Raw genomic sequence first — 25,884 nt, forward strand, 5'->3', positions numbered from 1 at the left:
TGCGTGTGCGGGCCAAACGACATTAATGCACCGATTGCACAATAGCCGCAAAAGCGAATTCGGTTATTGTGAATAACGCTCCTGTAAAAGCGGGATATAAAAGGCGTATTTTATCGTGTCGGCGATAAGCTGCACTAAGGTTAATTAATTGTTTAAGTAATAATTGAAGTGGGATGCGAGTGGGTAGGTGAGGGGGGGGAGGACGAAGGGGACAATTGTCGAAAAGCCGCGTGTACTATCGCGCGAACACTTCCTCCATTGCTGCGCGAATATGCACTCTTGATACATACAACGCGTGACTCGTAAAATATGGAGTGCGTCGATGTGCGCGCGCGGTGAACCTTTTTTTTTTTTAATTAATAGGGAAATGGAACACGCGTCGGTGGAACCGTGATATCGGATAAATATCGATGGAATAACGCTTTTTTTCTTCTTTTTCCAAATATGCCAGTGCGAGGCACCGGCTTTTTTCGAACGCGCTGTCCACAGTTTGCGGACGAGAGTACGAAACGAGATGAAGTCACTGAAATCCTCCCCGCGAGCCGCCGCCCTAATCGCGTTATTTCCGCCCTTTCTCTGTTTCTCTTTGCGGAAAGAACCGCGAGCGTCGAAATATACGCACACGGGCATCGCACACGCGATCGCACAAGCCGGTACGATTTTTCGAAATCCGTTATCCACTCTCCCGCAATCTCCGCGCGGCACGCGACTTTTCTTTCGTACTCGATGTCTACTCGGTGTCCAAAGCCGCGCGCGCGCAGCTGACAGCGCGCAAACAGCGCGTATTTATTAGAAAACACACACGCGGGGGTGTGCGCGCGGGCTATCGTTTGGAGATTTGAATTCGACGTTAAACGAGTCGACATATTGTGCAGTCGCCGGACAATGAATGTTGTTCGTACCAAGGCCGCGGCGTGTCGCGCGCGGCATTGAAAGTTTTGAGAATGGGGAGAGAGTCCGCGACCGCCCGTACAAAACCGCGCTCCTAACAGGAGCTCCAAAACAGGAAATAATAGGGGAGATACAGCTTTTGTGCCGTACTTTCGTGTCAAGGCTTGCGGCTCCCACACGCCGCACGTGCGCGGCGGCGCATATTTTCAACAACAAAGTAGCCCGGGTTTTACCGGCGCGTAAGAGGAAGAGAGAGAGAGAGAGAGAGAGAGAGAGAGAGAGAGAGAGAGAGATAATTCCGCGCGCGAGGAAGAAAGAGGATCGCGGCGGGCGCGATCAATCGGCGGGTGAGACTCTTTTGCGGTAAACTCTCTGCGGCGGATATTCGTATCCTCCCTTTAGTCCTTTTTCTCCTCTTTTCGCGCGAGAATTTTTAACGCTCGCGCATATGACCATTTCCGCGGGTCGCCCGGCGAAAACGAAGCGTGAATATCGGATTGGAAAGGTGAAAAAACTTGTTCGTGTAAACCTCTTAATATAAGCCGATAATCTCATGGCTGGGTATTTCCTATCGATCGCGCCGCTCTCGCGCGTATGAAATCGCGCGGGGCAAATGATTCGTTCATTAGAAATAACAGTTGGTTATTGGATATTTCTCTGCTGAAAATCTGACTCGATGATAACAACGTTTTAAATTAAATTCGCGGGATGAGCGTCTTGCGAATGCAATTTATTTCCGCCCCCGGCGGAACTTAACGAGGCTAATGGATTTGGGAGCTTTGTTTCGGGGTAAATACTTGCGGCGTGTACCTGTGAGGGCCGACGGCGGAGGGGCGGAGGGCGGCGTGAGTCACGGTGCATAGATTGTAATTACGACTTAGCGAATGAATTTGCGCGTGATCCGCCGTCTAATTGGATTTTATCGAATCGACAGTTTCACGGCGGGTTTGTTTGTACATTTTCCGACGCTCGCTCGTGAAAAATACCGAACGCGCGCGTGTGCATCCGTCCATTATTTACTCGGCTCGCTGGCAATTAAATGAATCTCAAATCGTGATGCCAGTTATTTAATAACGCTACTCAAAAATGTCCCGCAAACTGACGACGCGCTAACGAGGTGCACGTGCGTTGTCGTAATTTTATTTTTGTTCTAAAACTGGCATCGATCGTATATCACGTATGTGTGTGCGTTCGCTGCGTGTGCTCGCAAAGTGCGCGAAGCTTTATTACGTGCGCAACGATTGCGTTGTTATGTATGTGCTAACCGTTTCAATTGCTACGTAATCATTCGAATCGCACTGGTGGAAAGATGAAATCCGTTTTCGCGTTGATATTCGAATAATTCGTTGTTAAATCGACGCTGCCGGCTTCGTGTGGGCGCGCGATCATCGTTTGTTCCTCGAGATATCGAATTAATCGTCCATCCGCACGCGCATATCTTTCTGTTAATTGCCCTAAGGGATATAGAGCCATTTTCTGCGTTGGTCGTGCGCGCATACGTGCGCGCTACGAGGTTAAAATAAAATTAGTTCATAAATCAGCGTTAAATATGCATCGTTGATAGCGCGACTCGCAATTACCCGGGCGCACGGTCAAATAAATGGGTTATTGCGGAAAAATAAGCGCGACGTGTCCAAATAATATTAACTCCACGCAATCCCAACCTTATTGTGGCAATTACGCTTCTGTTTCCATAGCTTGATAATATGTAGAGCGGTAATCTGGCAAAAAGGGACAACAAATAATATTTGCCTCAACCTCGAAAATTTATTACCGATCGTGACATTTTTGTCCCAAGGCGTGTCAGTTTACTTGGCGCTTCCTCTCTCTCTCTCTCTCTCTCTCTCTCTCTCTCTCTCTCTCTCTCTCTCTCTCTCTCTCTCTCTCTCTCTCTCGTTGAAAAATGAAACTATTTAACTACGTGCTATCAGAGGTTTCTAAATCTCGCATATCAACGGCGATGTGTGCGTGCCAACGTTACGCCAGCGAGATATCAAAGAGTTACGCAAGAGCAGAAAGCACCGTAATTGTTCCAATTTTCATAATCGTACTCTGATTGATCTCTCGTATTGAAAGGTTGGTCCCGGGACGTAATGTGGTGGAACGAGCGCGACATTATCTCATTTCGAGTGACGTAAGCGCGAGATTTTTATTTTAAAAACCGCGCCGAGAATGTGCGGCGCTTTTCTCTCATGCATATTATTATCTGTACAATCCGCCAATTTCCAATCCGGTTTGCGTTCGCAAACTTTCTCTCTCTCTCTCTCTCTCTCTCTCTCTCTTCCTCTTTCCCCATTTCCCTCTTTCTCTCACAATTAGTCACGCATTACGACGCGGACGTTATCGCTACGAAGCGAGTTCGCTCGATTATTCGAGGCCGTAACGCGCGGCCCCTTTAATATCGCGTAGAGGATCATCAGTGTAAATGAAGAAAAATGCTACGTACATTTATGAAAAACTGCGATATATCGCGAGGAATGTGGGAAATCTCCGTTACGTTGAGAAACGCGTAGCAGCGGAGCGCGCGAGGTCGGCGGTGGCGCTATACGCGAAATACGAGGCTGGGCTTTATTAAAATGGCCTTAGCTCTCTCTCTCTCTCTCTCTCTCTCTCTCTCTCTCTCTCTCTCTCTCTCTCTCTCTCTTTCCCGCACCGCGCCGGGAGATCAGCTCTAATCAAAATATTATACTCCGCCGTTATTGAGAAAACCGGAATCTTCCACTGAGACTCTCGAATGGTGGAGTCAGGGAAATCCTCGCGATCGGGATATCCTCGCCGCGGGCGATGTTTCGTTTCAACGGCACGTTTTCCTCTCGCTCGTCTCGGATAACGTCGCCGGATAACGGGCGATAAACCCTTCACTTAGGGAGACGACGTATACTCACACCGCGAGCACCGCGTCGCCGCGCGTGAAACTGTTCGTCGACGTTGTCTCGAGCGACTTGTTGGTGGCCGGGCCTGGAAGGGGGGCAAAGTACGCGATCATTTCCGGAGATATCATACATAAATCGCGGCCATGCCCCGACGAGCTATCGGCCGTTAATTCGAACAAACGATCCGCCGGAGACCGGTCCACTTAATGAACGCGGTGCTTCGTTGGCGATAGCGCGCGCGCGCCGGGGTGACTCTTTCGGGGAATTATCGGGATCTTTTCCTGGGACAAACCTACCGCTTTGAAGAAACGACAAACGATAACAATCCTCGGAGTCGTTGACCGCGCCTGCCCGCGTATGTGCGTGTATGCGCGTAGCCGTTTGCCTTCGGCAAAGATCGATCATGTTCCTGGACGATTATACGTGTGCGAGCGTTAACGCACACCCGACCTCGGGCTCTCGGCTAGAGCACAGCGCCTACTCTCTCTCTCTCTCTCTCTCTCTCTCTCTCTTGAGAGAGAGAGAGAGAGAGTTCAATGACTTCTCCGGCACACAACGCCATAATAAAAGAAGTTTACGACCGCGCGCGTCGTCATTCCCGGGATTTCGGAACGTTTCGGAGTGTCGTGAAAAGTGGCCGGGACGGAAAGTTCGACGGCTGAATCGGAGCTTCCGGCGTTTCTCGTCCCCTCTCGTCTCCTCTTCTCTTCCGACGATGCCTCAGGTGAAAAGCTCATTCGTCGAGCGGACGACTCGTGTCGCCGCGTACGAGCCGCTGGATTAGCTACGAAAGAAAGGAATGCCGTCTCGCGCGCGTATCTGGAGAAGAATATCAGAATATCACGACGATGTTGTCGATAACGATCGCGCGCGCGACGGAAAGGTCGAAATGCCGAAGGTACGAGGGTAGTCCCATAAGTACACCTGATCTAACAAAGAAAACACAAAAAATTTGAGAAAAAATATCTTTATTTCTCTACATAGCCTCCTTTTAGCTCAATACACTTTTCCCAGCGATGTTCAATAGCCTTCGATACCCTGTTTATAGTGGGAATCGTCGAGCTCCTCAAAATAGCCATCAAGCCACCTTGGTCTATTGTTTTGACTGTTCCTTCGTCACAGGTGTGAAGTGATGGATCCATGTTTCATCCATGGTTATGAATCGACGCAAAAACTCGGCTTTATTGCTGCGAAACTTGGCCAAACACTCGATTGAACACTCGATCCTCACGACGCTGTGTTTGTTCCAATCGCGGCACCCATCTTGCGCACAGCTTTCTCATGTCCAAATTTTCAGTCAATATGCGATGTACAGCACTTTTTGAAATGCCTACCTATGTCTGCTAACTCGCGCACTTTCAGTCGACGGTCACATCCAATACCATTTTGTGGATTTTCTTCACCATTTCTGGCGTGGTCACCTCTCATTTGGCACGACCACTGCGATGTTCATCTCGGCAGCTCGTACGGCCTCGTTTAAACTCTGCCACCCAATATTTTGCTGTTGTAAACGAAGGAGCAGACTCCCCCAGAGTAGAATCTAGCTCCGCTTTCATACTGGTTGGACTGAGGCCTTTCAAATGAAAGTATTGTATCACATAACGACGAGCAATCTTTTCCATGTTTACAAATTCACTGAGAGCGTTCACTATTGATGGCTGCCAAACAAATACCAAACAACGTAGCGTCGTCAAACTTCAAACTTAAGCTTCATAAGGTTGGTACTTTCTACCATAGTCATTCTTTTCAAACAACAACCGCTATCTATACGTCAGGTCAGGTACTTCTGGGACTACCCTCGTATATGCATCCCGATGCATCGTCGAGTCGTTCGTACGATAGCTAATCACGATTCGCTGCGTTTATTACGTGTCATCGCGGCCATTACGTATGATAATGTAGGCGCGCGCAGTTCCGCCATAATCGCGCAGTTCGCCACGTTGTTATGCCGTTTTAGCAGAATAATACGACATTATCAATATGCAATGTGCGCTAGCCGACGATACTTTAGCCGATGACAATGGGACGGTAAAGGGATTTCAATGGATCGTGCGGACGCGCGTAACTCGCGGCGCGTATTAGCCATTCGAAAAACGCATCTTTGAATAAACGGGTTAGTCTGGCCGCCGTTCCCGCCAAGCGAAATCATTCGAGCGCTCGGGTTATTTATATGTGTGTGTGTGTGTGTGTGTGTGTGTGTGGTGTGTGTGTGTGTGTGTGTACATGTACACACACACACACACACATACACACACGTGGATACTTTACGCGTGTGCTTTGCTCGTGTACGCCAGGAATTAAACTGCTCGCCTAATTATAAATTTAAATGCAGCTCTTTGTGCTCTTTGGTTATTACGTTCCGGTATCTGAATCTTGGAGAAGAGCCGCCGTGTACATTCTCTCCCTCTGCCCTTTCTCTCCGCGTCTGTATTACTCATACCGCTGCGCACAAACCGAACAACGACGACGACGACGACGACGACGCACTGGTTATCATGGACTCACGATCGCGTTTCTTTGAAACACGGATAACCTGGATGTTAGTAAAATCCAAACAAGGCCGCGGCACCGACATTTGTTGTAGTTATTCTCTCTCGCGGGGCGAATTCTGTCGGTATCTTCTTTTTTTTTCTTTTCTTCTTGGATTAATACATGCAGGCAGCTTAATCCGCGAAAGTAGAATACCCCGAAGGTAAAGACGACAACGACGACGACGACGACGACGACGACGACGAAGCTTTAAGCGACGACGTCGCGGACGAGGGACTGTAAATCCGCGTCGCGGAAGTTCGAGAACGAAGCGGAGGTGTACGAAGTGAACTCCGGAATGCCTCGAGGCAAAAGGAAAAAGAGAACGTCAGGCTGCAGCGGGGGTGAGAGTCGAAGATGTGTTGCTGCTGATGGAAGCGGTAGCGGTGGCGGTAGAACGGTGGTCGTCGTCGTCGTCGTCGTCGTCGTCATGGTGGTGGCTGCAAAGGTGCGCACCACGGTGGGGAAAATGCGGCGGCGGGAGGGAGGGAGAAGGAGGAGGCAAGTGACGGCAAAGTTGGGATGGTAAACAGGGGAACCGTGCATCATCCGAGAATCGAACTTCGCTCTCTACAACCTCCGGTGGGTTCCGAGATCTCCGTACGAAGCGAAATTCAATAGGCCATTCCCTTTTAGAAAGAAATGCATTTCGATGCCGTCGCGCTCGCACACACGTACACATACACACACACACCTACACACCTACGCACACTACGTTCACTTTGACGCGAAGAAGTGTGAATTTCGCGGCTGCCTTTTATGGCGCGAGGAGCGCGCAGGCATAACGAAACCGCTACAACCGACACAACGGCAGAGTCCGAGAGCGCAAATTTTTGTCGCTATCGGCCGAAATGAAATTTCCCTCCCGGGCTTCCATTGCAATTCCGCGGCCCAAAAGAGAAAACAGAAAAGAGAGACAGCGAGAGAAAAAAGAGAAGGCAGCAGCGACTCGTCGAGTAATACGACAATATCCGACCGCGGTGAAAACCGCCGTTCGGCGAAATGTTTTCTCCCGAATGAGGGAGTATTGTTCCCCCCCGCGCGCGCGCGCATGTTAATAGGCGAAATCGCCGCTTTGTACCAATCAACGCAACTACCTATTAAATTGCAATGTCTATTAAATAAGCTCAGAACGCGCGCACGTCAGCGCCGCGCCGCTTCGAGCGTACTTCGAATACCGATCCGAATCCACTTGAACAAGATTGAATAGCTCATTATTGCTGGCGAATTGGCGAAGCGATCTAGTCCGCGCGCATAAATTACCGCGTCGTTCGTTCCGATTACATCCTTATATTTTCCCGATAAGCGTTAAGAATTAATTTATCGCGTCTGAGCCGTGACGCTCAATCTTGGCGCGACCGCGACGGTGACGTCGTCGTCGACTCGCTTCATCTCCATCTCTGTGAAAACACAGAGCGCAGAATGAGCGAGCGAGCGAGAGAGAGAGAGAGAGAGAGAGAGAGAGAGAGAGAGAGACACGCGAATTTAATTAGCATAAATCGTAGGACACGGTACAGGCAGCAGCGGTTTACAGGTCGCGGGTCGAGCGTGCGCGCGCGCAAAACGCACCGTTTTACGGTGCCATCATTAGCGCAAATATCGTAGCTCCGGTTCTATCCTCTGCAAGTCGGCACACACGACAGATGTTAACACCGAATTAACACGCGCAACGTACGACTACACACCGGCGAGCCCGTGGCAAGTTAACAGCGTGGCCGACACGTCGATATGATCGCAATTTCAGCTTACAACGATAATTAACGCGCGCTGTACGGCCGTACGCGCGCCTGAGTGGGCTCTACTAAAACGTACTTTATTGACCATTAACCGCCGCGCAGGAGGATGCGAGATCTCTCGCCGGACGGCGCGAACGCGCCGTCGCAAATAGGTCAGGGTTTAGACGCCGGTGCGTTTTTCAGAGTACCGACGGTGTCGGAAGACTCGTGTACGTGGCAATTGTAAAGTAGTTTCGTGTACGCAGGAGAGAGAGAGAGAGAGAAGGAGAGTCTCTCTCTCTCTCTCTCTCTCTCTCATGCGTACAAGAGAGAGCTTCATTTGCTGCACGTCGCGCGGACTCCGCGCACCCGAAATCGAAACTTCCTTGACGGGATCTCGCGACTCTGTCCTCTACGGGTGTAGCAGCGAATGATGGCGCTGCGTTAATAAGCAACATAGGCGGGCAATAATATCCTCTAATCAAATCGAAAGGTAATTACACGGGCTAATAGCATTGTTGATTGCGTGCATTATGGGGCAATGCGTGGCAAAGAGTCACTATATTACTAATCCGCGTATAATGTTAATCAGTGATACTAATCGCTATGCCAAATATTGTAGCTCCCGGTAAATCTAATAACGACGTCGATAACCCGTTTCTGACTGCGAGAGGGTGTGCGTGTACTTGTATCCGTGTGTGTGTGTGTGTGTGTGTGTGTGTATACGCGCCCGCGCGAACGTCTCTTCCGTGTTTGCACAAGTACTTCCGTAAGCGGATACAGAGTCGTAATTAGACGCGGTGCTCGCCGAGAGGAGCACTCGAAAAGTAAACGAGGGACGAGCGAGCAATAATCCAACAAAGACGTGCGTACACCCACCCACACACCCACATATCCGCACACACACACACACACACACACACAGACACACACTACCATGCACACGTCATCCGAATGGAGCGCTCGCGCGTGTTTTACATACTTGGGCGGAACAAACGTGTGTGTTCGCTCGTCGTTAAAACTTTCAGATTTGGCCGCGCGCGCGAAAATAACGGATGATATCGATTTTGCCGTGCGAACAAGCAGTGGGCCGTAAAGTTATAACGATGTTTAGCTCCTCGGTCCTTAACTCTCTTTCTGTAACTTGCCGGAGATTAAGGTCTCGGGATTGCACAGCACGTCGTCGTCGTCGTCGTCGTCGTCGTCGTCGTCGTCGTCGTCAACGACGCAAAGTTGCGTCGCGTCTTGGCCTTGCGCGCTCTGCTGTTTTGCTGTAGAAATTTTAATTTTAATTATAATTTCAAACGACTCGTAAATGAGACACATTCAACTACCCGCGTTTTACGGTCGGTCGTTCACAAATGTCTCGCACGCGACGGCGCCGGCGGGCAACGACAGTCAGGCTAATTAGCAACCAACAATCCGATCCGAGTTTCGAAACACGATATTCGAAACACGTCGTATTCACCCCCCTTCGGGAAGTTTAGCCGCGTCAAGAAGTCGTATCGGTCATTCATCAGCAGTGGTTATTCGTCGTCGTTTCTGCTTTATCGCAGCACGCTTCGATGGCTACTCTCTTCCCACCTCCTTCTCTCTCTCTCTCTCTCTCTCTCTCTCTGTCTCTGCCCACCTGTGTGTGTCGACAAATTTGCATTTTTCCAACTTACTTTCCCCGATGAAATTTTTAACGCCTCAAGCGCCTCACGTCGCGCCTCATCTCCGCGGATATTAGAAAAATCGATCGCGACGACAAACTTACATCGACCGCTGCTGCTACGTCGTGTCCTCGTAGCCAGGGAAAGAGAAAAGGACGAAGAGAACGGCCGATTTGCTCGGCGGCGAAAGTATTGTCTCCGGTTCCTCGACAAACAGAATGCATTAGGTACCGCCGCCTCCGGATAGCGCTCGCCTCCGGCTTTAAAGCGTTAAGTGCTCTCTGCGAGTTTGGTCTCTCTATCTATCTCTATCTCCCCGCCCCTCCCTCTCTCTCTCTCTCTCGGAGAGAGCCGGGGAGCACGTGCACAAGACGACGACGACGACGACGACCACCCAGCCCCCGGTGTAGCGTGACAGGAGCGCGGTCGAGGGTGGTCACACATTCGTCGCTCTTCTGCATTCTTTCACGCGCCGCGTCGCGTCGCGTCGCGCAAATCTGCGCTTCACGCGAAATTCCGACGAGATGACGCGACACGACGCAACGCGACGCGACGCCTCGGCAAAAACGACCGACAGAACGAATTATGACGACGCGTTAAATGTCGCGCGATACCGCGCGTAAAGAGGCGTTACCGCGCCGCCGCCGATGTGCATATGCATGTGCATGTGCATGTGCATGTGCATCTGTCTCTGTGCGGCCGATCGCGCGCAGACGGGCAGATGCCCGTCGTCTATCTGTCGCCGCGCGTGCGACGACGACGGTGTCGAAATGACAGCATCGCCGGCAGAGATCGGCTGCGCCGCCCGCGCACGTGTCCGCGATGGACGAGGAAAAGAGAGAAAGAGGAAAAGAGGGAAAACGCGGCGCGCGGAATTTCGCCGTGACCGCGAATATGCCGAAATTGCGGTAATAAAATCCCGTAAACTCCCCCTCGCTCCTTCCTCGGCCCTCCGCCGTTCGCAGCGCGATGCACCGCGCAGCGCTCGCTTGGCCCGGAGAATTGTGCGCGGCTTGTTACGCGACGATAAAGCGTGCGCTCGTTTTCGCGCTGGATCAGCGCGCTGGACAGCGTTGTCCTCGCGCACCGAGGACTTCCTTGGACGTGGGAATTTCAAGGCGACTCGATACCGGCTCGGAATTCGCGTCGCGGTCTCTTTACATCTGGCTATCTTGTTCCTTTTCCGTAAGACGAACGAACGGTCGTTCATTTTATATTTTTTCTTTTTTTCCTTTTTTTTTTTTTTTTTTTTTTCCGAAGAGCCGCGCGAGAATCGAATATTTGCGCGTACACTTTACCTTGACGATTAATAATAGAAAAAATAATAGAAAAAAAAGAAGGATGACACGTAATTAGTATGCAAATTACTCGCTGCAATGAAACACAGATCCGGGGAAGATGGAGGAAGTATTCTCTTATCGCCGCACACTCACACATCACCACGCGGTTATCGCGTTTCCCGCCCCTCTCCGAGAGACTATCTTTCATCGTCGTTGCCGCGCGGCTCAGCTGCTGCCCCTCCCTTCTCCAGCCCCCATCCTCCCTCTTCTTCTCGTCACGCGCGTTATTTCCATAATTATATTCAATGTTTTTCCATCCGAGGCAGCGAAAACACGCGGAAAACAACGGGTATTAAATTCCTTACGTAACATCGCGCTCGCGGGGCCAAGCAAAGACATTGTTAGCCGCCGTGTGACATCCTGCTTCTTGCTTTTATCCTTTTTTACCTCCTCCCTCCGTACCGGTCCCCTTCCTCCGCCCAAGGTCTTTCAATCCAGCGGGTTCGAGGATCGAGCGAATAAACGAACACATGAGCGGTCCCGTTCGCGCTGGTTTTATACAAAACGGACCCGAAAAGCACATTGTAGCTCGAGCTCGCGCGCGCGCGCTGCCTGCTACGAAAAAAAAAAAATCCCCCGCGCGCCTCGTCAGCCAGTTAATTGCTTTTTAAGTCGGGGTAATATGCGGGAGGTCGTGCTTCATCCGCAGCTTTTAAACCACCGCGAACCGCGATATCATTCCCCCAATCTCTCTCTCTCTCTCTCTCTCTCTCTCTCTCTCTCTCTCTCTCTCTCATGCCGTGTCTCTGTTTCTCTTTGACCGATTGCGGCATACGGCGGGCGAAATTCCATCATAACCGTTAATGCGCCACTTCGACGCTCCTCGACGTCATATTATCAAACGGACCAGTTGTTAAGCCGGGATCTCCATTTTCGAGAGAGACCGGCTTTTAATTATTTCGCGGAATTCGGTGCTATTCGCGCGCTAATTTGCGGCCCGCGTCGTTCCCGCGATCGCCGGCGTTGCGGCGGGCGATTTGGCGAACGTTAAACACGACCGAGGCCGAGCATGGGATAACGCGGCATCAGCAGCGGCAGCGGGGCAGCAAGCGCGTTCATCCACCGCGAGACAAGTCTGGGATTCTATCGCGCATTGTTTCGACGATACCTGCACGAGAGCGCTCTATTAATTTTCCCCTTTCGTTCCGTCCCCTCGTCCCCCCTTCTGCCGACGCGGACGGTTCGGCATCGGTTGGTTTTTCTACTCCTCGATATTTTCGACATTTATCTGCTACGTTAACGAGTCACTCGCCGCTCATGCGAGATAAATTATTATCGCTCTCGCTTTTAGCACGACTGCAATTTCTTTGCAACGCGCGCGCGCGCACTCTCGACGACTCGATGGATCGCGCGAATGCGGCGGCGCATTTGACGCGGCGCTCAAACAGCGTCTGTCGCATAATCGCGTCGCGCGCGCCGATGCAATATGCAAATCCGCCGCAGCCAATTTCCACGAGCTGTCTGCGCGACGCGCGCTCTCCAGCGTTTCTTCCAGCGCGCGTGGCTTGTAATTATCAGGCAGGATATTTGATTTCCTCCGCTCCGTGGAGCGCGCAAAGACACGCTCTCCCGCGTGCCATTTCCAGTGTCTTCGCAAAACACCCCTACGTGTTTGCGCGCACGCCGATGCGCCCCGGAACGCGCCGGGCGAGAGAGGTAAGGCCGCAATTGCGAGCCACGTTCCCGTCAATCCGCTCGTTTGCATATCTCGCGCGTCTATCTGAATCCCTTGTAATACGCGCACCGCCGCTACTAATGCACGCGCGCGAAACATGCATTTCGCCCTCGTCGGCAAGTCGCCGCGCCGGCTCGACTTTCGCGCGGCGCTTTCAACTCGCAAATAACGCGCGGCTCGCATTTTCCAAAAGTTCCGCTCGCGACCGGACGCGAGCCGAGACAGTCTGTCTCCGGTCGAGAGAACCGTGGGAGAGAAAAAGAGCGAGAGAGAAAGAGAGAGGATGAAGGGAGGGGGGAGGGGGAGGGGAGATGTCGGCCGGCCGGCCAGCCGCGTAATATTATATCGCGATATCATGTGTGGTGCACGCACAGAGCGGCGGCCGCAGAGAGCAACAGAGGGCGTGCACGAACGTCCCGTGCGCGTGTGCGTGTTCGCGTTTCTCGGATTTAATTTCACGCTCCTGTCCTGGCCAAACGCACACACGCGCGCCCGTATGTACGTACACGGCGCGGTCGTTTACGTGTGTACACACGGGAGCACGTGGTGCATGTACGTGCAACGAATTGCGCCGGAAAGCGAGAGACCGCCGGCCGCGGCCGGCCGGGACGCGCTATAGGCGTTATTTCCGCTCGTTGTTTTTTCGTGCTCGCCGCCGCGCTGTCGGTGCAGGGTCGGCGAAAAAAAAGAAAGTAATACCGCTGTGTGTGTGTGTGTGTGTGTGTGTGTGTGTGTGCGCGCGATAGATTATAATCCAAGGATCACAAAGCGACGTGACATATTGCGAGCGGTAGAAATTTCAGCTGTCGTTCGGAAGCAAAGCCGCGTCATCATTTCCCATCGTCCCGCGCGACGAGCACCGCCGATGTGTACTGTTTATTCCGCCATTAGCTCTTTGAAGCTCGACTGCGCAATGAAATACTCTTTCGCTTGAATTTCCCGCACGGGAGACTGCTCTCCGTCGTCGTCGTCGTCGTCGTCGTCCTCGTCGTCACCGTCGAGTAACGGAAGACGTTCGTCTTGGCGCGGCTCGTTGGTTAATTTGACACGAGATACCGCGTCGAGTTTCCCGGCGATTATGAAACGATACCTCGTCGATTGAGGAACACCTGTTCTCAATTATGTCTTATAATGGGTACAATGCGACGAAGCTGTCTCAGTGTCGGGGTGGGGTGGGGGGAATAAAGTCCATCGTTTGTCGCGCTGTTTCCCGTCGTCGAATATAAATGAGGCAATTTTACACTTACAGTCCTTCTCTCGTGTTGCGTTTCACATGGAGGCGAGGAAACTTTTATCGGGAAAGAGACGCGCGCGGTCACGCCTTATCTCGAGTCACAAATAGCTTGACATATTTTTAGGTGTGAGCGCGCCCTATCTTCGAAAAATATGTCTCGCGCGAGAAATTCCTGCATCTGTACGAGACGTCCCTCCCCAGAGGGACGACAGCCCTCTGTGTGTTTCGCGACGAAATAAAAGGAAGCGCACCTATCACTTTGTGAAAAAGCGGCATGACGTTCGGAGGGGATCAGCGCTACTTGTCCTTGTCGCGTGTGCCGCGGGACGTCAATAAAAAAGAAAAGAGAGGACAAAATCCCACCATATACCACCGTTATCCGCGATATATGCCATCTAGCCTATCCGTTTCCTTAATTCGTCTTCGACAAGAGGGCTAGAAACGCGGGCTGTCGCTCGGAATTAGTCGCGTCCTTCGAGACGATTGTCTCTCTCTCTCTCTCTCTCTCTCTCTCTCTCTCTCTCTCTCTCTCTCTCTCTCTCTCTCTCTCTCTCTCTCTCTCTCTCTTTTTCGTCTCGCGCGCGTCATCGCCGGCAACTTATTTGACCAAGATCCCGGCTCGAGAAGAAGAAGAAAGATATCTCGCAAAATGAACGTCGGGATATTTTCGGTGACCCGGGCGAAATTTGATAACACGAACCCCCGAAGGAGAAGCCCCGAATTGCGCGCGCGTATGAAGAATCTTGGGGCGCAGCGGGTCACGCGGAATAAAGATGGTTTCGTTGGAGGGCGACTAATCAGGCGAACCTCTGTCGTATAATCATTTCGTGCCAATCGAATAGTTTCTCCGCCGTGCAATCTCGGTCCGCGCGCGCGCGCGCGCGCGCGCGCGGCATCTACGTGAGTTCCTGCCTTTAAATCCGCGCGCACGTGATGCACCCGACTAACGACCCTCTCGGGGAGCCAAAACGTGTCTCTCGAATTAAGCACCCGGCAGCGGGTGGATCTAGCAGGCCCCGAAGGAATTATTTCCGTACGATAAACGAATCGACTTTTCCGCGCTCGCGCGGCGCGGGCGGAGTGGGGCCCGTGGAAAAAAAACTTTGGGTGCGTGTACGCGAGAGAAAATATTACGGAGGGCTTGAGTGCGCCGTGCGGAATTAAGGTGGATGCTTTAGTACGGACGTTTGCGTATATCTAAATAAAAGGCGGGCTGCCGGCGCGATAAATTTTATTTACCGCTTTCGCCCGGCGCGCGATAAATAACTCTCGGACTGCTCGAAGAAGCAGCGGCGGCGGCGGAGTAGCAGCAGCTCGGATAAAGCCAGCCGGACGCGTATTTCGCAACGTCAGTCGCCCAGAGAGAAAGAGGGGGAGGGGGCAGAGAGAGAGAGAGAGAGAGAGAGAGAGAGAGAAAACTCAAAGTGGTATCATCCTCTCGTCTAACATTTAAACTATTCGTTCGCGATGGAACGATGGAACGATCAGAGTAACGGATAATCACGTGGCACGAGCGTCATATGAGCACGTGATGAACGCTCATATCGCTCTCTTATCTCATGCCATTCGCACCACCAAGCATGCTGAAAACTATTAGCATAGCAGCAGGCAACACCAAGCCGCGTGTGACGTAGGCAGAACGACGAATAGTTGGCGCTATTTTGCCGGGCGCCGCGTAAACACGTAACACGGCAATTTCCAATGCGCACTGCTGTTGTTCACGTCGAGAGAGCATTCGTTTCCGGCGAACTCGTTTCATTCCGGACGAACTATCCCATCATTACACGTCAGCGAAGTCAAAGAACGGCGGAGGATTTTCGATCGAGGACGGGGGAATAGAAAAGCGAGGTGGAGAAGGTATTGCCAAAGTTCGTCGGCCGAGCGCGCTCCCCCGTCCACCCATTAGCGTGTCAGTCATTCCGGCCGTGTAATTAAATTCCGTACGCCGATGTCGTCGCCGCCGCCGCCGCCGCCGCCGCCGCCGCCGCGCTCGGATCTCCACCCTTCGCGGACGAACGAGTCTTCTTCCGCAGCTACCTATATATCTGCCCGTGCGCATCCACTCTCCGCCGATTCCCCGAAATCAGCCCCGACGCTCCGTGGACGGTATCAATATTTTCCCTAGGAAAAATGTCGGGTCAGCTCTCGGGAGACGAGAGAGAGAGAGAGAGAGAGAGAGAGAGAGAGAGAGAGAGAGAGAGAGAAAGGGGAGCAAAGCAGTGAGCAGAGAAGCTAAAGAAAGGTAGATTGGGAGGGTTGCGCACAGAGAGAGAGAGAGAGAGAGAGAGAGAGTGAGAAAGGATAGTATTCTTCCGGAGGGCCTCCTTGACATCGATTTTATCCATTTCCACGTTTTCCCGACGTGTTTCTTGTCGCTCCGCAGTCTCATTTTCAATTTATCCCCGGCGTCTTTTGTCGCACTTTTCGTTTTGCCGGAATCGCAGGGTCGGTCGCTCCGTGAGATGGCGAATGGACCCGCGCGGAATACAACAGATAAAACGAAACTTTGTATCGCCGCGGGCTCGCGCGAGCGCTCGTTCGCTCGCACCACGACGAGGGAGGACAGGAGAGGCGGTAGATCGGCGGCGGCGGGGGGGAGGGGGCTGATTAATGGACTTCTTGCCGAGGGCGGATATATAACCGGTGAGGGAAAAAATTAGCTCGGAGGAGGTCAGAGACACGGAGAAAGCTGCATCTCGCGCGCTCGCGCTATGGCCGTTGCACGCTCGATTAATTGGAGTTGTTGCGCGCCGTAATCGTCTCTGGTCGCTGTTGTTTAATCGTGCCGAGGTGACTCGCGAGCGGCCGCCGCGTGTCACCTCTGTTTTGCGCCGTTGATACATTATCAATATCGATTGATAATTTTAGATTAATTGCGGCAAAAAAAAGAGAAACACCTCTGACGCGAACGCGCGCTCCCTCGTATTTTCCAGCCATCAATTTTCACGGCGTGATGGATATTATTTTTCAGACGTACAATATTAATAGGCGCTAAAGTTTGTACATTTTCGCGCGACGTCTCTTCGCCGGAACGATACGATCCGTGTGTGTGTGTGTGTGTGTGTGTGTGTGTGTGTGTGCACGCGCGGGTTTTTCCTTGATTTTTCTAATTCTCCCGTCTCCTTGTGGATTGTTACAGAAGGTGTGTCACGGAATGCATCCTGTTCCCCGACGCCGCGCGAAAAGGGTCTTGTCGACGCGCGGAGATAAACTCGGAAGATTGTTTCGCGTAGGAAGCGCCGCGCTTGTACATCGTTCCTAATTGACAGATAGAAGAGAGGAAGAGGAAGAGACCAGGCGACGTTGCGCGAAATAAAGAAGGAAGGAAGGAAGGAAAGAAAGAAAGAGAGAGAGAGCGGGAGAGAGAGAGAGCGAGAGAGAGAGAGAGAGAGAGAAAGTTTCCCGGCAACGGGAAACTGGAAGCTGGTATGAGAAGAAGAGGGGCGGCGGACGGGCAAAGACGCGGAGCAGCGTTCGAAATTTACGAGTGAGCCGGTTTGCTTGCACGTCGTGCGGGGTCCAAGGTGGCGTCTAGGGGCGGTCGTGCCGGCGTAACAAATGGTCCAGCCGTGAACCGGCTCGCCGTGCAACGACACCGGAAGCAGGCGGCAGCTATCCAAGCGAGAGCAGCCATCCCCAACGAGGATCCGCAAGAATTCGAGCACGCGGATGTGAAGGTCTTCAAGCTACCTCTTCGTCCTCCGTCTGTCGCTGCAACGCGGCTAGCGGGCTGAATTGTTTTGTTTCGGATTTGCGCGCGCACAAACACCCCCGCGGACCAACGACGGACTCGCGCACGTTTTGCAGAAACGTCGCCCGAGGACAACATGAACCTGAATCGTCCGCGACGAGACGGCGTGCTGCTCGTCACATCGTTTGCGTGGTCGTGAGACGTGGAGCGAGAGAACGAGAGAGAGAGAGAGAGAGAGAGAGAGAAAGAGAGAGAAAGAGAGAGAAGGAGGGAAGAAAGAGGAGAGAGAAAGAAAACGCCTGTCGCGCGTGCCTGTCCTAGCCGTGTGCCACTCGCGACTCGAGCCGACGAGGATGACGTCGGGGTGCCGCCGCGCTACTCGGTGTCGCCGGGGTTCCCGAGAGGTTTGACTCCACCACGACACAATCCAGCCCAGATGGGTTAAGAGCCGCGGCCGCGATTGACGGCGCGCGATCTCGTGCTGCTTGTGAAATGGCGATCGCACCGCGCTCTCGAAAGTGCAACAAGTGGTGCCCAGATTGTCGACGCTGAGACGTCATCGATGTTACTCGACAGACGACGGACGACGAGGGGACTTGATCCGGGACCGATCAGGCTCGCGACTCCGGCTGGATCGAAGTGCTCGAAGCCACCGCAGCTGCTCGAGGAGAAGGAGGTGGTGGGCGAGGATCGACCGTGTTACCTCGCGCGCGCGCGCGCGCGCGCGCGATGCCGGCGGGATTAAGTGTCTGATGAACTTTGAATCCGTTTCTCGTCCCGAACACGACCGTCTCGAAATTTCTTCGTTAGGGCTAGATCCTCGCGGCCTCTCGGGCTTGCTAAAGTAGATTTACCTCACCGGGGGCGAAACGAGTCTCGGCTACGGTCCCGAGATCCGATGATGCTGATCGTTAGTCTTATCAGAGACCGCTTTGTTGACCGATCCCCGAAGATCGGCCCCAAGAATGATCAGCAGGCACACGGCCTCGAGCTAGGATCTTAGCCTTGATTCCTCCAACGACGTCGTCGCGCCTTCTCGCGCGGAAATTACGCGCGGATCTCAATTCATTCACACGGCGACTCGGATGAAGCTCCAGGACTCGCGGCCAACATGAAGAAGAACAGCGCCGCGGCGCCGTCGTCGACGTGTGCGAAGAAAGAACACAGCGCGACTCGATGCTGCGCGCGGATAGCCGGGGCGAATGTTCGTTTGCGAGCCCGTGCTACCGACGGCAGCGTTCGATGCTGAACGAACGAAGGGGACACTTGCCGAGGGTCGACGACGACGACGACGACGACGACGACGTCGACGACGACGACGACGACGACGATTCTTGGTGCTGCAGCCGGATCTCTCGCATCCGGATCGCGGATCCGTTGAATAGGCTCGCGCGCCGCCGGCTGAGCACGCTCGAGGACCTCCGCGATAATCCACAAGGCGTTGTCGCATCCGCCGAGACGACACGAATAGTCGAATGACACGATAGTGATGAAGATATCCGCGAGTGAAGGTGGCGTTCCTCTACTGGGCGCCGTCGGTCCGCGCTACATCGTCAAGCAGGCGACGGTGAAGCGGTGCGTCGTAGCGCTACTGCTCATCTCCATCGCCAGTATATTCTACTACACCCACTACATCATCAGCAGCCCGTTCTCCAGGTGAGTAAAACATTGCTTGTTTATTCATTGCTTATTCGTTTTTAAGCGGTGGTGAAGAAAGATTCGTCGTCATCATCGACGATGCTTCGCTTATCGATTCGTGCTCGTGATACGAGGTGAAGGTTCTTTCTTCACCTTCCGACAAGGGGAAGGATTCTCGCGAGAGTCTCAGTTTGACTTTGAACAGACGCTACACGCTAGAAGAATGCGAACTTTACTTATGGTCTTATGGTCGACACGGCGAGTCGCTTCGTCTTCCGTGTCCGGAAGCGCCGCGAACAGCGTGATGTCTAATTGGCGCCAAGTTCTTACACGCGACATCTGCCGCGGCCGCAACTTCGGCCGGGGTCTTTTTGCTCGGTAACTCCGTGGTGTTTGATAAAACACGGCGGTTGTGTATCGTGCTTCTTCGGATTGTTGACTCCTAAGTTTCCTAAGTCGACTCGTTCGCGGATGATCGCGAAAGCGGAGCTGCGAGCGCCGCGCACGAGGTTACACGTGTAGTAACTACCAGTAGCGGAATTACATCAATAGAGAACTCGGGGTGATAAGTACGCGTCGCGGTAACGGCATTGCGGTAATAGCGCGCAAACGCAACGCGGATGTTATTCAACGGAATACGCACGGCGCCGCCGTGCGAGCGAACGAGCTTCATGCCGCGGGAGAGAAAGAGACGAAGAGAAAGGGGGAGGGGCGATTAGTATCGAGCCGCGCGCGAGACGCCGAGAGAGAGAGAGAGAGGTGAGTCGTTTGGCGAAAAGTGAGGTAGACCGGTGACACTTTTAATTACTTTGCGTGTAATCAAGAGAGGCAAAGCGGACCAATTAGGGCCCCGCGAGTTAGCTGACCATCGCGCCGGCCAGTTCGTAACTCTGAAATTGCGCGGTCGCGTGCAACGTCGCTGCTAATGGTAGGGCATCTTCCGCGAGGAATCTCGTGCGTCATGGACGATTTGCCTTGATATCTTGTTTTTTCGACGAGGCGGCCACGCGGAAAAGTGAACGAGCGCGATGCGGACCAGAGTAAACGGACGCGCCTGACCTGATCAGTCACGGTGGAGGATTTTGTATTTTATTTTGCATCTTCTTGAAGTGTCCCCCCCTCCTCGCCTTCTTTTGCCGACAATATCAGCGCCGAGTGATTTGCGTAATTTATACATTGCTAATTAAGAAGCGAAGGATAAAAATTTATCGATACATGCGGAGAGTGTCATATCTCAAAATTACTTCCCTCAAATTTGACGGCATTTGACGGCAGATTAACGGATGGAATAAGAATTTCGAGATGCCAGGATCTGCATTCTTTTTTCGAGGTTTTCTTGAGGTACGTAGGTAGGCAGTCTGAAAAGTCCTCGGCCTGAAAGAGATGAAAGAAAATTTTTTTTGCCGTGAAATATATTTTATTTTTCAATATAATCTTCTAAAACTTCAGTACATTTATTCCAACGTTTTTCCAATAATTCAATACCATTATTAAAGTGTGATTCCGAAAGGTCTGCAAAATATCCATCCACGGAATGCGATAGCTTCGTCATTTGTATGTAAAATGCTTTCCAGCCAGGAATTTTTTCAGGTTTGGAAACAGATAATAGTCAGAGGGAGCCAAATCTGGTGAATACGCTGGATGTTCAAGCAATTCGTACTTTAATTCGTTGAATTTTGCCATTGTCAAAACACTTGTGTGAACACGTGCGTTGTCTTGATGGAAAACGATTCTTTTCTTCTTTAAAGCAGGTCTTTTCTCACGAATTTTTGCATCCAATAGATCCAGAAAGGTTACAATAATATTCAGAGTTAGTCGTTTTATCTTTCTGAAGATAATCGATCAACAAAACACCTTTGTAATCCCGTCAAAAAACCGTTGCCGCAACCTTTCCTGCTGATGGAACCGTCTTTGCCTTCTTTGGTGCACGTCCACCGGCTTCGATCCATTGTTTCGACCGTTCTTTTCGCTCTGGTGTATAGCGGTGGATCCGAGTTTCATCAACAGTTATGAAACGACGCTTGAAATCCATTTTCCGTTTTGTTTAAAACGATCCAAACACGCTTGAGAAATACGCATTCGAATGCGTTTTTGATCAATTGTTAGCAAATGCGGCAGCCATCTTGCACAAAGCTTTTTCATATGTAATTCTTCATGCAAGATATTTCCAATTCGTTCTTTCGAGATGCCTGTGGCCTCAACTATTTCACGCATTTTCACTCGCCGATCATCCAACACCATATCATGGACTTGTTGAATGTTTTGTGGTGTTGTAGCAGTTTTTGCCGACATCCTTCGCGTGGATCATCTTCGAGGCTTGTACGACCAGATTTAAAAAGAGCGGCCCATTTTTTCACAGCGGAAAGTGAAGGCGATGCATCCTTATACACTTTTAACAATTTCGGATGAATTTCTGTTGGTGTTAAACCATCCGTGCGAAAACGAAGAATTTAATCACTGCACGATATTCAATTTTTTCCCATTTTAAAAAAGACAACGAAACTGGTGCTACTACTCGAATGACTTGAGAGATCGAAATAAAATTTTACATGGGTTTATATCAGGGATGCCACTTTCCAGTACAATTATAGTTTTGACAGTTTCTATGTGTCATCTATGTGTCAGGCCGAGAACTTTTCAGACTGCCCTCGTAGAAACACGCACTACGAGTGACCCTCGACGGCAAACCGAGGAAACGACGTTATATCTCGCGATAATATCAATATAATTAACGAAATGACTGTGATAATACCGAAAGCGATAATGAGCACGCAGACATTCGTACACCGACGACATTACCATCTCGATACACTCTAGATAATTACAAAAATTTTTTCCTTTTCGCTCTTTTTTTTTTTTTTTTTTTTTTTTTTTTTTTTTCCATTGAACGCGCAACGAGAATGTTTGCGTAAAATAATTTTCGCTGATGCAGAAACGCTGGAAGCGTATCAAAGCGCATTAATCTAACTTAGCCGTCGGCGTATTTTCGTGTCGCGGAGTAATAAAATATTTTTGCCACGCAGGTAACACATCGTCCATTATATCTAAAAATGTATGCATACGTACGGGCGCGGCGGGCGTTATCACCAGAGAATCGCGAGAATGTTATTAATTGCTGTTGATAATCAAAAATAACAAGAGACGCATAAAATTATCATCGACACCCGCCGGTGGATATTTCGCATACGCTCGATTGTACGCGTTGTCGCGTGTCTCGCGTAAATTCGAGCTGGAAGCGTCGAAAATTCGAATCACCGTTGTCCGCGAGAATTATATTTTCACTCGCGCTTCTCTTCGCCATCGACGCTCGTGTTGCGCGCGAATTTTTCGTCAGTTTTGGAATCTCCTCGGGGAAACGAAGTCAAAGCCTTCCCCCTGCGCGTTTTAGAAGGCACACGCAAGCGCACGCAAGCGAGACGAAAGCGAGACGCGGGCTTTGATCGTTCATTTGGCAAACGAACGGCGCGCAAACGAAGATACTCGGGAATTTTAGTAAATAGATCTCTTCTGCCGTTGTGGGAACTAAACGGGGTATCCGGGAGCTCGTATGCAGAAAGCCTCGGGAGTAACTCGCGCACAAGGACGAAATAGTTTGTGGACTCAGCAAATTGGCAGGTACCTTCGCTCTTAGAGACGATCCAATTTAAATCAGATAGCAGCGCCAGGGAGTGATACGACGTAGAGTATACGCGTGCTTCTCGATGTAACGTACATACGTACATGCATATGTATGATTGCAAACTGCTGCAGGTGTACGCGTTTCCGTAATATAATTAGCTCTCGACTCTCCAGTTTTCTTCGATAACCCGCAATCCCGCGATGCCCGTCGGCCAGGCAAGTAAATTCACAGTTAATTAGAGAAGACGAATATCCTCCGACGAGCCGGCGAGACGTTCGCGTTCCATCTCCGCGCGCATTCAATCTGTCTCGCGGCGAGAGAGAGAGAGAGAGAGAGGGAGGGAGGGAGGGAGAGAGAGAGAGAGAGAGAGAGGGAGGGAGAGAGAGAGAGAGAGAGAGAGCGCGGGAGAACGAGCGGGAGAACGAGCGGGCGGCGTACGTCGTCCCGCTGCGATTGTACGAGATGCATCGCGATAACTGCTACGGCGCTTCCGAGACATAGTAACCGAAATTGTGTGAATCGCGTGACCACGATGGACGAACGGCGGGCGCTCGCATCTCTCCGAAGGTGCGGAAATTATATTCGCCGCCGATGGCTTAGTCATTACGTACACGCAAAGTTTCGGGTATTTTCTCTCTCTATTTCTCTCTCTCTCTCTCTCTCTTGCTCGCGCGCGCGCCAGCCTCTCAAGTTTTCTTTTTCCCCGCGCGCGTGAATCGAAGTAATTAAAGTATAATTTCCCGCGCGCTCGCGCTACGCGGCCCGGTCTCGTTGTCGAGTGAGAGCTTAACAAGTTTTCTTCGGGAAGTAGTCCGACAAGGTACTCCGCGAGAGCCGATCCCTCCCCGACGTCGCTTACGTCAGAGGAAAGTTCGGGATATATTTTTCATCGTGACAGTGCTGCCAAGTTGCAAACAGTTTCGAGGATGTAAACCGTGCGTTTACACGAGCCCCAGCGAGGCTCCCTCCCCCTCTCCTCCTTCATCCTTCCTATTCTCTCTCTCTCTCTCGCTCGCTCTCTTCCAGCAGTCATAATTTACTTGGCTGCAATACTAACGGACGTATCTGTTACCATAAAATATTCGTTATAATCCCGCGCGGCGCGCTTCATATTGGAGAGAAGCCCGGCTGCAGGGCGAGATATATGACTTGTTACTACGATACGTCGGCCGGCGTATATATCCCGGAGACCAAGAGACCACGGCACGCATAAATCCTCGGCTTCCACGCGCACGCGCCCATCGAGAGCTAAATGATAATACCGTGATCTTACGCGGATCAATCTTAATAGATAACTCCCGCGCGCGCGGAATTCTGTAGCCGATCGCAGCGAGCAGCTCACGCGAGTATCCGCCCGTGTCGTCAATCATGGAAGCTAATACACCGACGGCGGACATTGACGTGTAATTTCACATCTATACTGACGGCTTCATAACCATCCCTGTATAATCGCGACCGGATAAACCCGACCGACCGACGCGCGATATCATCCCTGGGATGGACCGTGGTGTGTGTGTGTGTGTGTGTGTGTGCGTGCGTGCTTCCGAGACACGCAGAAGCGTGTCGCTATTTATAATTAGCACCGCTAATTATCTCGACTTAAAACGCAAGACGCGATTTATCGAAGTCGGCTCAGGCTGATCGTCCGATAGTCCTACTGAGACCGCTGCATCTACGTGTCGGATTGTGCACTTTCGGCTCTCGCCTTACGTGAGAACGAGAGTCGAGGAGAGCGGCGGTGCCTCGTCCGCGTTCGCGGGGGGCATGTATTACCGAATGACATTGCCGTCGCCGTCGTCGCCGCGCCGCACCGCGCGATAAAACGCATTATCGCGCTGGCAGTAACAAATTAACGGAAACTACGACGACGCACTCGCGCCGGCAATTTTAGATCGTTCGTAGGATTCCGCCTCGTGGCGCGCGATAGTGTCAGCTGTCGCGGCGTCTGCAGCTATGTATCGCCGCGTTTTCGTGCCGGTGGCGCGTTATCGCGCGATAAATCGTTGTTTTACATTTTGGACAGTGACGCGTAAAAGCTATTTAAAGTAGGATGCTGAGACACAAAGGGGGAGCAGGAAATTTATCGTTAACGGTGTGTCGCGATGCGCTCCCTCTCCCTCTCCCTCTCTCTATCTCTCTCTCTCTCTCTCTCTCTCTCTCTCTCTCACTCTCTCACTCTGTTTTTCGGCTCGTCGCGACACGGCGCACCGCGAGTCTTTCCCCGCACGAGGGGATGAAATATCTCACGGACTTCCGTCGGTTGCAGCGCGCTGACAAAAAACACGTTCATCGCCGCGGAATAATTCTTTCGCCAATTTAATTCAACGACTCGCGATTACACCGTCATCGTGCTCCCGCGCGATACGAGTGTGTCAACGATGGCTGAGAAGGGAGAGAGAGGGGCGAGAGGGAAAGGGAGAACCTCTCGCTGCTAGCAACGATTGATATACCGTCGCCTAGAATTGCTAAACGCGAGCGCGTACCTACACATGAGCAAAAGGCGGAAGCGCATTCACGATCGGGACGCGTATGCAAGCCTCGCTACTCTACTACTACTGCTGCTACTATTACTACTACTACTACTACTACTACTATTACTACTACTACTACTACTACTATTACTACTACTACTACTACTACTACTACTATTACTACTACTACTACTACTACTACTACTACTACTACTACTACTACTACTACTACTACTACTACTACTACTACTACTACTGCTACTACTACTACCACTACTACTACCTCTCTGCTACTACTCACGGGTAAGACGAGAACCAATCGGCCGGTCTATGCTGCGACGTGACGCGAACCGTGCCGTGCACCGGGGAAAGAGAAGCGCATTCCCTGTCGTGGGACGCGAAATGCAACCGGATGCTTGTCGCACGCCCAATCAGCGTCAATTCAAGTCTCTCTCTCTCTCTTTCTCTCTCTCTCTCTGCCTCTCTCTCTCTCTCTCTCTCTCTCTCTCTCTCTGCCTCTCTCACTCTTCCTCTCTATCTCTGCCTCTCTCTC

At 51.7% G+C, this 25,884-nt stretch overlaps 2 protein-coding genes across 3 annotated transcripts in view; both read left to right on the forward strand.

Annotated features, from left to right (window-relative positions):
- LOC112590650 (uncharacterized) overlaps positions 1 to 19,091 on the forward strand; it is a 204,841-nt gene extending 185,750 nt beyond the window's left edge. For both annotated transcript variants that reach the window (XR_003114368.1, XR_003114369.1), the window contains one exon: positions 17,052 to 19,091. The gene's annotated coding sequence lies outside the window, so the exon portion shown is untranslated. The remainder of the gene's footprint in view (positions 1 to 17,051) is intronic.
- A 1-nt stretch (position 19,092) lies between these two features.
- sfl (N-deacetylase and N-sulfotransferase sfl) overlaps positions 19,093 to 25,884 on the forward strand; it is an 80,902-nt gene continuing 74,110 nt past the window's right edge. The window contains exon 1 of the mRNA XM_025307859.1: positions 19,093 to 19,259. Coding sequence (XP_025163644.1) covers positions 19,093 to 19,259 — 167 coding nt within the window. The remainder of the gene's footprint in view (positions 19,260 to 25,884) is intronic.

This window comes from Harpegnathos saltator, unplaced genomic scaffold (genome assembly GCF_003227715.2).
Source record: "Harpegnathos saltator strain DR-91 unplaced genomic scaffold, Hsal_v8.6 scaffold13, whole genome shotgun sequence".
NCBI classification, from domain to species: domain Eukaryota; kingdom Metazoa; phylum Arthropoda; class Insecta; order Hymenoptera; family Formicidae; genus Harpegnathos; species Harpegnathos saltator.